The sequence below is a fragment of the Leuresthes tenuis genome, unplaced genomic scaffold (genome assembly GCF_036924035.1).
Source record: "Leuresthes tenuis unplaced genomic scaffold, fLeuTen1.0.hap1 SCAF_19, whole genome shotgun sequence".
NCBI lineage: Eukaryota > Metazoa > Chordata > Actinopteri > Atheriniformes > Atherinopsidae > Leuresthes > Leuresthes tenuis.
The window spans coordinates 21,586,092-21,603,832 of record NW_027325373.1 but is presented as its reverse complement, the minus strand read 5'-3'; the positions used below and the strand labels follow the sequence as shown (position 1 = coordinate 21,603,832).

Here is a 17,741-nt window from a genome sequence, read left to right as displayed (position 1 = left end):
TGTTTGTGCAACCCATTATTTTCTACACTTTAGCTTCACTTTTAGCTTCCCTTTTATTTCCCATTTCTTGAAACTTGAGTATTTTCCCATTGTTTTGCTGGAATGTTTACTTTATTAAGGGCAGAATCTGAATGCCCCCCCCCCCCCCCCCCCACACCCCCCCCCCCCCCTCCTCCTAGTGACGTTAAAGTTGTTGAGATGAGATGTCTAGTAACTTGTTCTTTATAATCAGTGTCAGGGGGACAAAGGTTGGCAGTTGTTGCTCTGTTCTGGGTTGGGCCGTGACTGAAGTGTATCTGGCTCTGAACCAGAGTGTAAACAATGGGCTTGATTTAAAAATAAAAGAATCTTTTTAACCTTTTCTTGGTCCTACAAAGAGTTTTACATGTGTTACATGACACTCATACAGAGCTTGTTCTTATATACTGTATATAAACACTCATCGGCCATTCTATTAGGTACATCTGTTCAATTGCTTGTTAATACAAATAGCTAATCAGCCAATCGGGCCGCATCTCAATACATTTAGGCATGTATTTAGGCATGTATTTTATTGAGTGTAAACCTTACTACTCCTGGAGAGAGTTCTCTTCCTCCATCCTCCTTCAATCTCTCACAGGAGCTGCAGAACTACAAACAGCTGGTGACGTGTGCTACGTGGGACAACAACACCCTGGACCACTTCTACTCCACCATAAAACATTCATACCACTCCATACCCGTGCACCCCTTGGACACTCCGACCACAGCATTATACAGATGGTCCCCACATACAGGCAGCAACTGAAAAGGTCCAAACCATCCAGGACTACAGTAAGGAGGTGGACTCCAGAGGCAAGGGACATGCTTCAGGACTGCATGGGGTCTACTGACTGGGAGTCACTGGGTTTACATGATGAGATTAACTCGATCATAGCTATAGTTGGGTTATGCTCCTTATCTGAGCAAGGATAATTATCCTTTGTTACATGGCAGTGAATGTATCAAATCACTGGCACAAAGCATGTCATACCACAGTAGATAAGTGGCGCTGTACCCGTTTCATCTACCGCTAATAGAGCATCATCCGGTTGGCGTCTTCACCACCAACAACAACAAAACTAAGGCATTCGAGAAAGATGGCGAACGCAGAGCAAGATGAAGCTACGTCCCTCTACATTTGTGATGAACATGGTTAGGCACAAACGCGATGCACAACGGCGCATTCTCCATCGTGTTGTTTGTTTATTTCTGTTTAATATTGTCTCCTTCGACTTCCGGGTGACGATCGCGGGAAAAAATCTCGAGCATGCGCAGAACGCGCAATCCTATCCACTGTCGTCTCCAGTGGGCAATCGGATCGAGTTATCCCAGGGTCTTAATTCGATTGCAAGTAACCCGATTCGATTTCTTGTCGGGGTTAACCTTGTTACATGAGCTGAATAACTCTTATTGTATCTTATTGTAATTCAGCCATTAATCCGATCTGATTGCCTGCATGTAACCGCACTGACTGAGAGCCCCTGAGGATGACAACGGCAGTTTTGCTGACACTGTATGTTCCTACATCAGCTTCTGTGAGCAGGTCTGCCTCCCAACCAAAACCATCACGAGGTACAACAACCAAAAGCCCTGGTTCTCCAAGCAGCTCAGCGAGCTCAGACGCCAGAAAGAGCAGGCATTCAGAGAAGGTGACATGGACACATTCAGGCTGACCAGACAGGACCTCAAGAGGGCCATTAAAAAGGCTAAAAGGGACTATAGTGCCAGACTTGAGCGTGATTCAGGCACCAACAACTCTTCAGTTGTGTGGAGTACCCTCAGAACCATCACCAACTACAAAAAGAAAAGCCCTGTTATCACCCCCTTCCCCGGACTGGCTGACGATCTCAACACCTTTTACACCAGGTTTGAGAGACCACATGCCCCCCTCCCCCCTCTCACGAAGGCACTGTGAGCTCCCCCCACCACTCCTCACCCCCCCATAACTCCTCACTCACTGCACCCCAGCCAGCGGGAATGCGCCTATAGAGAGATGTTACCAAGGTCTTCACTTGGCTGAAGCCCAGAAAAGCCCCAGGGCCTGATGGCGTCTCCCCAGTACCACTGAAGCACTGTGCGACCCAGCTGTCACCAGTGTTCTCACACATCTTTAACCGGTCCATCTCTGAATGTCGTGTGCCACCTTGTCTCAAGACATCCGTCATCGTCCCAGTTCCAAAGAAGGACAGGATCTCCCTTCTGTCTTATTGCTTATCTCCTGTGCTCTTGTGTTTTTATATGTGGCTGCTTTTAATTCTCAGCGTTCATTTTATTTTTTGACTATTGTAAAGGACTTTTGTGGCTTTTAATCTGTGAAAAGTGTTATATAAATAGACCTAACTTGCTCAAATTCTTAACCACCTTTAAGAATGTTTTTAATGGTCACCCGTTAATGAATTTTTAGATGTAGAAGTTTTTGTGGAGATCCAAACTATAAGGTTTATCAGGGTGAGGAAGTCACCTGAAATGATAACGTCTTCTTCTTCTTCTCTCCGTCTACAGGAATGTATTTGAAATGACAAAGACTTAATTTGCATCACCGGTGGAGTTTTGTTGCCAGAGCACTAATTACATTAACGCTCATTAACATAAAAGAGAGAGACAGCAGGGTGCAGGGATATGGCAGCCTGCTTGGGAAGAAATTAACATGCTCAGATTGCTGAAGGATTTTAAGTGACTTTTTTCTTTGTTGTAACTTTTAACACTTTGTGCTCTGAGTTTTTGCCAAATAAGAAACATTTCCATGATCAGATACACGCTGACCTTTGATGACACAGAAACGGTGAAATGCAAAAGGTTTTATCTCATCTTCCCGGCACCGTTTCCTGCATGTATGACGATAAACTTACTCTCACTATTGCAACTAATCCTAATTTCAGCAGCTGGGTTATCAATTAACTTCAGATCACTGCAGTTGGAGCTTCAGCGTCTCAGATGTGCTGATCACACATGACCGTGCATTCTTCCCTCAGTGTGAGATTAGCAGACTCACACTGGCAGTTTTTAAAACCTAATCTCAGTCTAATCCCACTCTGGCCTCCTCCTTTTTACAGCATCAAATCACTTCTGAATTTGTTTGACTTGTATTCTCAAAGCTAATCAATTGGTGCTTTTACATGACCTCATAGTAGCTGTATTTTTCAACATTTTACTGATCTGCAGTTCGACCCATAAAGTATTAACAAAGAATATGTGATGATTGGTCATAATAGTAATAAAATAAGAAAATATTAATGACATATTGACTTAATATTAGTGGCATTTTTGCAAGATATTTTTAGTATTCTTATAAAACAAAGTAAGTAACCTTTATTTTACTAATGAAACGTGTAAATTAGTACATACACAGCCATGTACTTGTAAATAGTAAGTATACTTTAGGTTGGTCAACTTTAGCACACAAAAGTACAATAAATACACTTGATGAATCTAGATGAATCTATTTATCGATCTATGCTGTTAATGTACATGTACAAAGAGTACATTGTCATTCGTGTTTTCATGGCTGTCAAAAAATGTCATAAAAGTTCAACTTTAACTTAAATAGTGAAACTGAAAAATTAAAAAAAAACAGCAGAATGTAAAGAAATTTAAATAAATAATTGTATTTTTTTATTATTATTAAACTCCTTTAATCTGAACAACCGGATGTTTACAAAATAGCAGAAAACATTTTCTTCGCACGTTTAGTTTAGCTGACGTCACCACCAACGTGACGTAATCGGCTCCCGGGGACGATTACAGACGCGCCCAGGACACCGCTGAGTTTGCTCCTCATTCACGCCAAGAGAGGCAGCGGAGGAAGAAGCCGTACGCGCAAGTCCGCGCATTTAAAAAAAACAAATAAGAAAAAGAGGTAACAAACCGGATGAAAATGAAACTTTTTGGTTGAACTTTTCTGAGAGGGCAAAGTTTATTTGTTTATTTTGTTTTAGTTGTGTCGTTGAAGTCCTGCACGTGACCCCGCAGTTTGTTTTGTTGTCGCTCGCACGTGCTGTACCTGGTTTTACCTTTTTGTAGAGTTAAATTGTATGTGCACTGCGGGAACTATTCTTCAAGGGTACGGCTCTGCTCGGGAACTACTTTTGTCTTTAAGGACTTAATCGTCTAGCAAACTGATAATTAATCATCATCTTTTTTTAGGGTAAATTTGCTCATGTGTGTTTAATTCAGTTTTTAAAATGTGAGAGTTTGATGCTTTTCTTTGTCGTACATGACGGTAAAGTGACTTTTATTTATCTTTTGGTTAAACAGTATATTTAAAAAACATTAACATGGACAAGTTAGATTAAATTAATCAATAATAGCAAGAATTCATGATAGTGCAGTAATAATTGAATCGTCCATGTAATGTTTGGGTTTGTTACAGTCTGGTTTATCTGTATTTAGGCTGTACAGCATCTACTCTGCATCCTCTGAGAACTGACATAGGTTTACAGGGCTAAAAGTGTCATTTGTCCATCATTCAAAGGAAAGGATGGAGCTTTTTAATTATTTTCTGTCAACAAATTCCAAAACTTAGCAGTAACCAACAGGGCTGATGGATGAAAATGAAATTATTGTGTGAGACTGCCCTAACCAAACCTTTAAAACACACGTTAATCCAACAGAGGTTGAACTACCGGGACTCAGATTCCTCAAACTCTGGCTTACACATAAAGATAATGTGGTTGGAAGTGAAATGCCTCCTTCAACTCGTGTTGTATTGGACTCAAACTGGCCGATATCCTCCGTTCATGCTCCTCTGAAAGGAGGCATTTCACCACCTTTCATAAAAAGGTCTGACATCAGTTAGTGGTCATTTAGGGCATCAGTTATTCTAATATTAACTATTCCATTGATGATTTAATCAGTTGCAATAATAACTATTTAAAAAGAGAAAAGATTTACAACTATCTTTTACTGATAGCTTATAATCACAGTTAGGACTGGGCTCTCCTACCTTAATTTACGGTATTTTAATACAGCTGCAATCTTATAAAGCCTCCTATTTCCTTCTTTATTGTCTGTTATCAGACAACACAGAAACAGAGAGTGAAATAACTGCAGTTAACACGACACCTTAACCAGCCGTCTGATTTTACAGAGGCAACATGGTCTGATAAAATGTTTTTATTCTGGTTGGACTTTGATGTGACTGAGAATATTAGTTCACAATAACAGTTTACAGGCTGAAGCTGCTCTTATCGGGGTAGTTCTGGTGACATTTCAACAGAAATTAGATTAAAAACAAGTTGCTTTTTGGAAAAAATACGGGACAGAAATGAAAAAGTGTCTGTAGTGCCCAGCCCAAGCCTCAGCTTCCTTCAGTCTCTGCTAGCGTCCTCAGCTAACTGAACTAAACCTACTGATTTCCATTAAAATGCTAACGTGAAATGTTACCTTGTGTTTGTTCCGCTCAGTGGACTCGATATGTGAACTGGCTGCTTTCTGCTGAGATGTTGTAGCATTGACGTTGTGCTTTCGTGCTAAGCTAAGTGGCTGTTACAATGGACACATTGTACAGTATTTTCTCTTTTCTTTTCTTTGAAATGTTCACAAACTTTCAAAATTTCTCCTCTGATTTTGCTCCTCGTTGTATTCTCCGGTTTCCTCCATCAAATCAAGCTGCTACAACTTGTTGTGCGACAGTAAAAACTGTCCATGTAAAAACAGGGTGACTGCTGAGCAAAACATGTTGGTGGGAGTTAAACGAAGCATCGAAGCTGATAATTTACATCACAGATTTTTATGTAATCGAGTTTTTCGACGTATCATTTTAGCACTTCTACTATTATTTTTAGATAGATTGATAGATTAGAGGGTTTTCTCCCTAAAACTGCAGATTTCAGCTTTTGCTGTCTGAGTAACATGTAGATTGGTCCAAATTAATCCACTGGCTGAGCTGAGCTACAGTGAAAATGCAGTTGCAAAAATTGGCAACGTGGTACCTTCCTACAGTGCTGTGCTGAAGTATTTTACATTATAACTGCGGTGAAAACACTGAGCTCTGACTTAAAGTGAACACATTTTTGAGCTGCGCTGATTAAACACGAGACGGCTTAGATAATACAACCTATCAGAAATGTTCAACACTGCAAACCAAAAACTGCAAAGTACAGGCTCCCAACCAAAAACATCTCCCTGATACTGGTTACTGTGTTGGAAATGCAGCTCAGCAAAGTACTGAAAGACTAACAAAGAGGTTTGAACATGAGATTAAATCACAGTGACAATGCAGTGCTGAAGAGAAGTATTTTTAATGAAGAATATTTGCATTTAGATTCAACTGGGATCAGTGGAGAGAAGAAAAGAAGCAGAATCTGTGGGGAAAACCACCAGTTCAGACAGACAGGAGGATCAAGAACACTGAGGAGCCACATTTGGAATATTCTTGCTGCATTTTCCCTCCAGGAAAGGAGTTGGAAGTGAGGGGCTGTGGCTGATCTGTAGCCATGCATCGGTTAAGGACTACAGTTGCACGGCTTTGGCCTTTAACGGCTGCACAGGCGGCTCAGAGCCTGTCGCGGACCAGACTGTCAGTGCTCGAAAAAGGTGTAAGGATTTTTCAGCCCTCGAGGCACCTGAACTCGCCCGTGGCTGCTGAACCCTTTCTTAACGGCACCAGCTCGAACTATGTGGAGGAGATGTACTACGCATGGCTGGAGAATCCAAGGAATGTGCACAAGGTAGAGTAAGCCCAATGTGTCTGATGACATGTGTGAAATGTATATGTGGAAAGACCAGAGACAGTTTTGTGCACAAAACTGCACAAAACTGTCTCTGGGTAGCTGGATGTACAGAAATCACCCAAAGGAGTAATAAAAGACTGTTAACCTCCATTCAAAACTGCTGCACTGTAATGCTGATTCTAAATACGATGCATCAGGAGTAACCCAGTGCTAAAGTACAGCACTTTCCAGCTGATATCATGACTTTATCTCCTTTGCATTGTTTCCTGGTGGTTCGTTTCGCCCTAGTTTGCAGAAGTCATAAGCAAGTTTTTTCTTGTTGACAGTTGTTGACTGATGGTTTGAAGCTTGTTTAGTAAAAGTAAGGTTTCTACTTTCACGTTTAACCTGAATAGCAACTTATGTTTCCCATACAGTGGCAATACCTTAAAGGCCAAAATAACGTGAGCTATCAGTCCTCCCATACCCGTTCAGCTCTGCTCATTTCATGTCACATCCAGTCACAAACCTTTGCACTTGTTTACTCTGAGTGGCCTTCGCCCTCTTTTTGAGGGCCCAGAAAAGGTTAAAATGAGATGTCAGTGGTAACAGCTACCTGCCCCAAATACAGTGGGGTAAAGTTTACACAAATAGACACCAACATCATCTGCTCAGTGTGCATGTTTGAATAGTGAAACAGTAGCTGTAGAGCAGAAAGTAACAAGGGGATTCTGTGTCATAAAATGATAAAATAATGTGAAATTCAGGTTATAATAGATTGTACGTAAAGAAACCTTAGTTTGAACCTCTGTGATCAATAAGATAACTGAACAAAGGCTGACTTTTTTTATAAGTTTGTCATATGATACTACCCTTCCTCCTCATTTGTAAATCTGATTCTTCTTCAGAATTCTTGAACTCTGCATCGTTTACAACCTCTCCACCTTAACGGTGATGCCCCTGAAGTTGCACAGCTCTAACATTTAGCAGGAGGCTAAATGGATATAGCTGCACAGGTCCAATGAATTATGGCCATGTATTCACACAAGATGCCTTTTGAATTTTTATTTGGTCTCTCTTTTCTCTCTTCAGTAGACACAGAGAAAACTACAAAGACTAAAAGACATTCAGGCTCAAATTATTCATCTTTCTTTTCTTTTTAAGCCTGTCGCTGGTGTCCACCATTGTAACAGTCATGTTACAGCACGTTAGCACCACATGTCAACATTGAATTAAACCTTACCAGCACATTCCCCAATAAAGTAATTCTATGACAATTTATTTTAAACAAGCCTTTTTATAGGCCTTGTCTGCTGACGTGGTTTGTGCTGTGCACGTGTGTAGAACAGGTCTTTCTGGATGCCAAAATACTAAAATGTGGTTCTCTATAATAAAATCTGTTCAGTTTAGGATAAACTGCTCTCTGAGTATGTCTAATGTCATATTAGTCTCTGTCTACATTACTCTTGCTGCAGTTTAGGAGCAGTTTAGACATACGTGATGTAGATTCTTCTCCTACTTCTTGAGCACTTTACTCACCTGTGCTTTCACAAAAATAATTATAACACTGTAAAAAGCCAGAGAGGCTGGAGGTGTATTTTTGGGTTCAAAAGCACCCAGAATAATTGAGTAGAACTCAAGATTTGCTCGTGTATCGAACTTTAAACTTTGCTTTTTGGTAGGCCAAACAGACCAACGTCAGATATGTTGTCAGTAAGCTGATAAATATCAGTAAGTGGATTAACCAGGAGCCCTTGGACATAGACTTTCACACTGTGATCTAGAAAGTTCAAGCAAACATTGGGATGTTTTTTGTGTAAGACGTAACACACACCTTTTGATGGAATGTAAAGGCCATTCTGTAGCAGGTGACCAGCAGTTTCTCTTTGTTTCTAACTGTGCTTTCGGATGTTTTTATCCTCGTGGTAAAAATGTTATGTCATGCTCTAACTGTAAGCTGATATCCACTACAGAGGAGAGTGTGACAACTCTGATCTTAAAAGCTTCCCATGGCAGTAAGCTAATTACTCGCCTCTCTGATTAGAAACTTAGATGGATGGTCAACTTTGTACAGCCACTTCAGTGAAGGGTTACTGTATGTACATATGTTGGCTAAGGACACACTGTCATGCTACCCGTAATCAAACCCTGGGCATCTGTTGTGTAATTTAATGCAGTAAACACAGACATAATGAAGCTGTTCTTCCTGCCTTACCAAAAACCCTCCTTCTCTATAGATATATATAGATAGTTAGTCTATTGATCCCAGAGGGAAATAGTTTAGCAGTGTAGCTGTAAGTTAGCAGCAGATGCTAGTAAACAATGCTTTCTCATCAACAGTAATGGACCAAGCCAGAGATGTGCACAGCGTAACTCGTAGTAATGCATGTGTACCGTTAATTACTGCATTTAAACATGTAGTATATATTAACCTTATTAAACAATTGTACTTGGAGACCTACATCTTTATCAGAAACATACTGATAATGTAATGTTAACACATCGGGAGCAGTACACGGCATTCAACGGGGCAACGACAGTGAGGAGAATGGTTTGTTGAAAACACACCTTATCCACACAGCTGCAGGTTGTCTGAGTTACAGAACGGAACCGTTCAGCTAGAAAGCTTCAGTTAACAAAATAATGTGGTAACAGTAATGTTCATCTTTTAGAAAGTAACAGCAATAACTCCTTAGAAGATGTTGTACATCTTCATTAGCTATCTGGTTATTTTATCTTTTTACTGCGGTTGTTTTTCTTGTCTTAATTCATTTTAGTGTGTTATTATATGCCTTTTATCTTCCTTATTTATGACATCTTCTTGTTATTTTTATTACATGCCTTATCTGCATTATATTCTTTTATATCTGCGTTAGTCTGTCTGTTTTTTATTATGTGTACAACCTAAGCTAATTTGAATTACCGGTACTCTTATTTGACAAGTGCCATATCAATCAAGTTGTGATTGATTGGTTTGATTTGACGATAAAGAAAGTGAAAGAACCTAAATGGTCTTAATTAGCTGTTAAAGTCAGCTGTTAACTGACTTGTTGCTATTGCTTCTTGTCTTTTGTTTAAATCATTTACTCTTGTGTGTGAATCAGTCCAGATGTGAGGCGCCCACTCAGTATAAGATGAGGAGATGAGGTGGTGCAGAAAGTCTTCTCACCCTTCATAGTGACCACTGATCGGATTATTTTAAAAGAATATCATCCAATTAGGTTGTTGTGTTCCTACTGCAGCACCTCATTCCTCTATTCTTTTCGATTGAGACTTCTTTGCAAACAAGGCATGACTTTGTCTCTGTCAGCATCCTTTCTGTAATGTCTTAAGACATTTATTGATGAGAGTCTGAGCTTGCGAGTGTCAAATGAACATTGTTCATTTCTGTGACCCACCAGTAGCTGATCTGCAGAAGTGGAATTATTGTTCATTTTCTTTAATTGTGCTGATTAAGTTGTCTCTTCTCGCTGCAGTCCTGGGATATATTTTTCCGGAACGCTAACGCTGGGGCTCCACCTGGTACGGCCTACCAGAGCCCTCCACCGTTCAGTGGATTCTCTGAGGGGAGGACCGGTGTCCAGGGGCTGGTGGGAGCTCAGCCTAATGTGGAGAAGCTGGTGGAGGATCATCTGGCTGTGCAGTCACTGATTCGAGCCTACCAGGTAAACTAAACACACCCGTGTATCAGTCTGACTTGGTGAATGCTCGTTGTCTCATTTTTTTATTTCATACTGTTTACGTTTCATCACTGTATATAGAGGGACTGTTTGGTTAATTTAGCTTCACGTACTGACTTGCTACATTTTCCTCCATAAAGTTGGGACAAAGTCTGGTGATGCTCTCCAAGCCTCTACTGCAGCCACCTTCAGCTCCTGGTTCCGGGGGCTTGTCCCTTTAAGTTTCGTCTTCAGCACATAAAAGTCAAAGTAAAAGTTGTATAGCACATTTCATGTACAAAACAATTCAAAGTGCTTTACATAAAATAAAAGCATTGCAGCGGGGAGCAGAAAAAGCATTACAAATATATGAAAGAATATAAAAAGAAAGAAATAAAATGAATAAAAACAAGCAACAGTCTAGATAAGTTAAAATATACCGTGCAGATTTCATGCATAGACACATGAGAAAAGAAATGTTTTTAACCTGGATTTAAATATGTCTACATTTGGTGACAGTTTAATCTCCTCTGGCAGTTTGTTCCACTTGTTTGCAGTATAACAGCTAAATGCTGCTTCTCCATGTTTAGTCTGGACTCTGGACTGGACCAGCTGACCTGAGTCCTTGGATTTAAGAGCTCTGCTGGGTTTATATTCTCTGAACATATCACAGATGTATTTTGGGCCTAAACCGTTCTGGGATTTGTAAACCTTCTGAGTTGGTAAAAAGCTGCCTTGGTGACAGCTTTGATGTGGCTGCTGAAAGTCAGATCTGAGTCTATCAACATTCCAAGGTTACGAACTTGGTCAGTGATTGTAAGGGCCCGAGTCTCAAGGTATTTACCAATGCTGACCCTCTTCTCTTTGCTACCAAACAGAATGATCTCAGTTTTGTCCTCATTTAATTGTAGAAAATTCTCTCTCATCCAAGAGTTTATTTCCTCCAGACACTGACACAGTACATCTGCTGGGCTGCAGTCGTCTGGTGACAGAGACACATACAGTTGTGTATTGTCTGCATAACTGTGATAGCTGATGTTAAAGTTCTGCAATATGTGATCCAAAGGTAGCATATACAAGTTACACAGAAGAGGTCCAATAATTGACCCCTGGTCATAGAAGGTATGCTCAGCTGGATTTAAATCAGCTGACTTGGCCATTCAGGAATGTTCCATGTTTCAGCACTGAAAAACTCTGGTGTTGCCTCAGCAGGATGTTTGGGATCATTATCTTTTTGCAAGATGAAGCTCCGTCCAATGAGTTTGGAGGCATTTACTGGAACTTTAGCAGATCAGATGTTTCTATCCAGCTCAGAATTAATTGTGCAGCTACCAGTACCTGTGGCAGCCATTCATGCCCAAGCCATAACACCCCCACCACCATGTTTAACAGAGGAGCTGCTATGCTTTGGATGTTTGGCACTTCCTTTTGGTTTCCACACCTTCTTCTTGGCATCACTCTGATACAGGTTTATCTTTGTCTCCTTTAAGGACTTTTTGGCAAACTGTAATCTGTCCATCCTGTTTTTGTGGCTAACTAGTACCGTATTTTCCGCACCATAAGGCTCACCCAAACGCCTTACATTTTCACAAAAATCGGCCGTGCGCCATATAATCCGGTGCGCCTTATGTGTGCACTAGATTCCAAAATCTGTCACGGATACCGCCATTTTGAACTTACCGCGGGGAGTGCCAAGCATTCATCGGGGCATTAAGCCCCCTCCACATCACTCACCGCTCTCCCATCGCTCTCCCATTTCACTTTTGCCGCGCCTCTTCGCTCTCGTACATTGGAAATGAATGGCAACTGGCCACTTCCGTCGCTCGCTTTGCGTTCGGTGTGAATCCAGGGTCAGGCGGATCCCAGCCATTCACTCTGAATGGGGCGAAGATTGTTTGGAGCTCGTACTTAGCGATTGAATCGTGTCTTCATTAATGCTTTTGCCCATGTCCCAGTGAGTGCCTGTTCTTCAGTCTGAGATGAGTGATGCAGACCGATGTGCAGTTTATAAGTTTAAAAGTGTAAAAACGACCGACAACGTTGTCCTTGACTATCGGACCATGTTTTAGCATGCGTCTTATAATCAGGTGCGCCTTATAGTGCGGAAAATACGGTAGTTAGCATGTTGCAGTGTAGCCTCTGTATTTCTGTTCACAAAGTCTTCTGAGGATAGTAGTCTCTGACAAAGACACACCTGCCTCCTGAAGACTAGTTCTGATTCACTGGAATGGCCTTTGAGAATTTTTCTTCACCATAGTGAGGACTCTCCTTGGCCTACCAGTGCCACTAACAGCTAACAGCTCAGAACACCGTTGTTGACTTTCATTGGCTCAGCTTCTTGCCTCATGTTGAACAACTATAGACTGTAGAAGCAAGCCGAGGTATCTTATCCCTGCACCGATGAAGCAACAAACCACACCTGAGTAACCACAAACACCTGGAAGACACCTGTCCCAAACATTATGGAGCCCTGAAATGAGGGGGACTGTGTATAAAGAGGGCTGTAATTTCTAAATGGTGAAACTGAAATGGAGGAAAATTACTTTAGATTAACATGACAAACAACCTTCACACTGGCTGAGCCTTGTCGCCCTGTTTGTAGGTACGAGGCCATCACATATCGAAGTTGGACCCACTGGGAATCAGCTGTGTGGACTTCGATGATGCTCCGTGTACTGTTGGTATTCAGAATGTTGGTGAGAAAAATATTCCTGCTGCATGTTTGTTTATTTTCCATTTCCCTCTCTGATCCCTTCCCTCCTGTTTCCATTGAAACTGTCATCATTCTTTCTTTTAACACCTGGCATCCTTCTCTTTCTCTTTTCATCATTTCAAGAAAACTTGTCCTACAAAGAAAGGCTAACACTGTTTTCAGTTTGAACACTGCCTCAGGAGATGATTCTTGAAAGACAGGCAGGTCTAGAATTACAGTACAGTTTGTACATGAATTTGCCAGAACAGACAACCGGATGTTGATGAAAGAAATGATCTAACTCAACTGGTTACTTTGATTTTAAATGATCAGATACTCGATGAGAGAAAAAAAAACCACTCCTATTATCACATTTATTTACAGTTTTAGTAAATATGACATGCACCACATGTTTCCCTTGTTACTGTTCTGTAATATTGTCTTATTTGGGAAAAGATGAAGATACAACAGCTTCTAATGTAGAATGAAAACAATTACTCAATTACCAGAGGATTGTTCACTATTTAGAGAAAGTACAGTCTTTTGTAGTCAATTTTATAAAACATTATTTGGTTTCAGATTCACAAATCAAATATCATGTATAGCATAACTCTAAATGGATTTCAAGACGTTAGATTAGCTGGAAAAGTTGGGCACATGTACATGATTCACGTATTATTAGATTTGTTCTGAGAGCTCGGCTCAGTTCAAATCGTCACACATTCTATTCACAATGATAACTGCATATTTTATGATAAATATATAAAGATTTAGTCTTTAACAAGAAGTTGTTGGCTTTTAACTGTCTTAAAATCAATGATTTAACAAAGATGACGGCATGTTAATTTCAGGAGGATGAACAGCAGATGTAGCAACTTCACATCCTGGTTGAAATAAAAGATTTGATTAAATCTCAAAAAATCTATTCATTGTTTGTATCATTTAATATCATAATAAGTCATATGTAGTCGTGCACGTGCTGCAGTTGTTTCAGAACTTACCGTACAAGCGAGCTGTGTTCCCTGCAAGATAAGACAGCATGCTTTATGATGTTGTGGCAGTTGATGTTAGCAGTTTACTCCGAGCACAGCTGTACTGAAGCTTCACAGAGCGGCTGGTGTGGCTGAACGCTCACTTTGCCATTAAAGATTCAAACTCCAGTTTATTGTTCTCTAATCCACTGATTTCCACCTTAATAAATCCAGTTTGCTCTGGAACATGTGCATCCTGCTTTTCCTATCAGCACATAGTTTACAACCAGTCATGGTTTCTGAGGAGACGAGATAAGACACCGTGCATTATGGTTGTTAACACACCACGTTCTGCTGTGTAGTTATTGTTCTCACTTCTGTGTTAACTGACGTTAACTTGAACTGAAGAGTTGGAACAAAGTAAAAAGTGCTTGTCTGTGAGGTACAGTGTGAAAACTGTCATTGTGTCTCGTGAAAAGATCGGGCCTCTGAGTTCAAAACCGGGTGATTGTTGCGACCTGTAGTAGGACGTTTCCATGGTTACTGGTGGTATTGTTCAAATTAAGCGAGAGGTTCACAGAGGTGGGACAACGGGTCAGTGTCAGAGCCCAAACCCGCCTAAAAAAGTATGTCAGAAGCTCTGTTACATACTCAACCTGCCAGAATTTTCTGTGTAATCTGAGTTATGGAGGCGGGATGTGACCCTTAAACCTCCACTTAATCCCACTTTTCAATCATAAACTCATAAAATCATTGGATTTTTTAAGATAGTTTGATAACCTGATTGTAAAAATGTGATAATGTCAATGTGACGTGTTTTTTATTTACTGACAAGGCTTTATCCACAGACATGTTTATCTACACTATGCATCAGTTCTAGCATACATCTATATCTGCTGCAGTCAGCAGCTATGATTTAAGAAGGAAAATGAATTTACAAAGCTGAATTAATGAAATTTGGTCCCAGTGGTGCCTGCAGCGCTTCTTGCATGGATCTGAGTGGTTTTGAAGCACAAGTGATGGTGTGAGAGTGGCAGCTGAATGTAGAATAGATAAACTCAGAGGTGTAAAATTGTTGGTTTAAACCGAGGCTTATATCCAAGATATTTTACTTCTAGTTTAATGACTGTGAAAGGGTGATGCATGCTCCCGTAACTTTTATAATGCCCTGTTTTCTGGTGTTAGTCAGGCCTCCCATCTTTTAACAGCTCCCTGGTATGTTTTAGGATTGATATCAAGGTTTCATTGTTGACTTGTAAGGCTCTACGTAGGTTTGCAACTTATTATCTTTGCGGGCTCCTACAACTCCTACATCTGCTTTTAGTTGTCCTGAGGTGAAGTTTGGTGTGCTGACGAGACCGGGACGTTTGCAGTCCCCAAATTATAGAGCCGACTACCTGTGGAAGTTAGCCTCTCCGACACAGCCTGTTATTGAGTCTCCTCTTAAAAAACAGAGTTTTGTTGATTATAGATCCTATATGAGTCAATTTTTTTTACACTGTTGTTATTCTTTTTTTGCTTTTAGTTGTATTTTAGTTGTTTTTGATTTTTTTGTCTTCATTCTCTTTGATATTTTTGATACGCAACACTTGGGTCAACATCAGTAGTCGTAATGTATTTTCAATATGAAACTTAACCACTAAGTTGTGTGCAGTTTGCATGTTCCCCCAGTGCATGCGTGGGTTCTCTGCGGGTACTCCGGCTGCCTCCCAACATCCAAAAACATGCATGTTAGGTTGATTGGTGACTCTGAATTGACCTTAAGAGTGAGTATGCATTTGGATTGCACGATTATGGCCAAAATAATGATCCCGATTATTTTGATCAGTATTGAGATCACGATTATTCACAGATTTTAGTGAAATAAAATGTTTTCATTCGACTTTTCTGTCACCATAACTCTGCTTCCATCCATATTGTGCAACATTGCTGCTGATGTACAAATATGGTCCTCATTCAGATAAATTCAGAGCATCTGTGAGCAGAAACAGAAATAAAGATATTCTAACATTCTAACGAAGTGCTAGGTTTGCTTTACCTGTGCGTTGCATTGGCGTTTATAGCATTAACATTTTAAATATCAGACGATCGTGTCTATTTACTTGAGATATAGATTAAGATCTGACCCTGGACAAGTCGCCAGTCCATTACAGGGCCACACAGAGACAAACGAGACAAACAACCACACACACGCTCACACTCACTCCTAAGGACAATTTTAGAGTCACCAATTAACCTAACATGCATGTTTTTGGACGGTGGGAGGAAGCCGGAGTACCCGGAGAGAACCCACCCATACACAGGGAGAATGCTTTGTTCCACTATATCGTATTATTTTCAAATCTTGATTTGAGCTATCTAATATGAGTTTGCATGCCGTTCTAGAACATTTTATCTAACACAATAACTACCATAATTACCTATTTTCTTTAATTTTCCCTCTTGCCATTCAGAGTTTCTCTTTGTAAGTTGAAGACCGACCGGAGTCTGTCACAGAACAATGAAATAAATCTGAAATGAAGTGTAATTTGTTGCTTGTTAGGCAACAGCCCCCCACATCCCCGTGGGAGGCTTTGCACAGACAGATTTTAAGTGAAAGTTCATATTCTGCAGAAGAATGAGAAATGATAGAAAATAACTTTTCAGAAAAGAAAGCCCACTGGATTTCTGTGATTGGTTGTCTGTTTGGATTTGTTTTTGTTGTCTTACGAGGAGCTACCCCTCAGAGTACAGAGATATACGCCACATTCATATTAGAAACTCTAATAAACTCCTTCAGGGATTTATTCCACAAGCTTCCTGTGGTTTATCATTAACTCCTGATGTCACAGTGGTGGGTTTGAACATGTTTGCTTACATCGGGGCAGACACTTTATACTAAACCGAAATCAGCCTTCTTGGAAAGAAGTTGTGTGTGTGTTTGTTGGTTTGTGACAACCTTGGCTTGGTGGCTGATGGGGTCAAACACGACTTATCCGGGCTTATCTGTGACTGCTTTATTAAAACGTTACTGTGATAAGATCACAGGCGGACAGCACTTGATTACTTTCACCATCAAAAATAATTTGTTTTGCGTGTGAGACAGTTTACAGAAAGAGGAAAGTCTAAAGATCCATTACGTAACACAGAGAGCTGACTCTGACATATTGGATTCCCCCACCCACCCCGCACTAATTTGCTTATTGCTAACATCCCATACGTTAGATAAACCCCAAGCTTGTTTAGGATGACTCAGACTGCTCATTCTTAGGACATTAACACAGTGTATTGCCAGTAAATATGACTCATCCGTCCTGTTCATTGTGTAGTTTATTAGTTTTGTCTTTGCTTGAAGAACATCAGCTTCCTACCGAACTCTGTCTAACACATGCTCTTTTCAGACATAAGATATGTGGCATTAACACATACCGGTTATGGAGGGGATCGACAGAAATGTCTCACTCATTTAGCCTCTCTAAAGTACTCTTTTTCTTATTGCTTATTAACCTATATAGTTACAACATGTACGTCCTTGCCTTTCTAGCCTTTTGTTGCCCTTATCTCAACTCTTTTAAGACATGTTGCTGCCTTTTATTTTCAAGATGAGCTGATAGTTAACTCAGTCCCAATATTTAATATGTTTCCTATGTTCTCATGTAAATAAAATCTTTGCATTCTGCTCTTCTTTTCATTTTGCACACCTTTGAACCTTCTTTGAAACTGCGGTTGGTTTAGAAGGTTATTATCACACAGCAGATCAAAACCACAG

At 40.4% G+C, this 17,741-nt stretch overlaps 1 protein-coding gene across 1 annotated transcript in view; it reads left to right on the top strand.

The window, feature by feature from the left end:
* The first annotated feature begins 3,776 nt into the window (after positions 1-3,776).
* LOC140277389 (2-oxoglutarate dehydrogenase complex component E1-like) overlaps positions 3,777-17,741 on the top strand; it is a 27,154-nt gene continuing 13,189 nt past the window's right edge. Inside the window, exons 1-4 of the mRNA XM_072372389.1 lie at positions 3,777-3,877; positions 6,284-6,689; positions 10,148-10,336; positions 12,933-13,026. Coding sequence (XP_072228490.1) covers positions 6,456-6,689; positions 10,148-10,336; positions 12,933-13,026 — 517 coding nt within the window. The 5' untranslated portion in view covers positions 3,777-3,877; positions 6,284-6,455. The remainder of the gene's footprint in view (positions 3,878-6,283; positions 6,690-10,147; positions 10,337-12,932; positions 13,027-17,741) is intronic.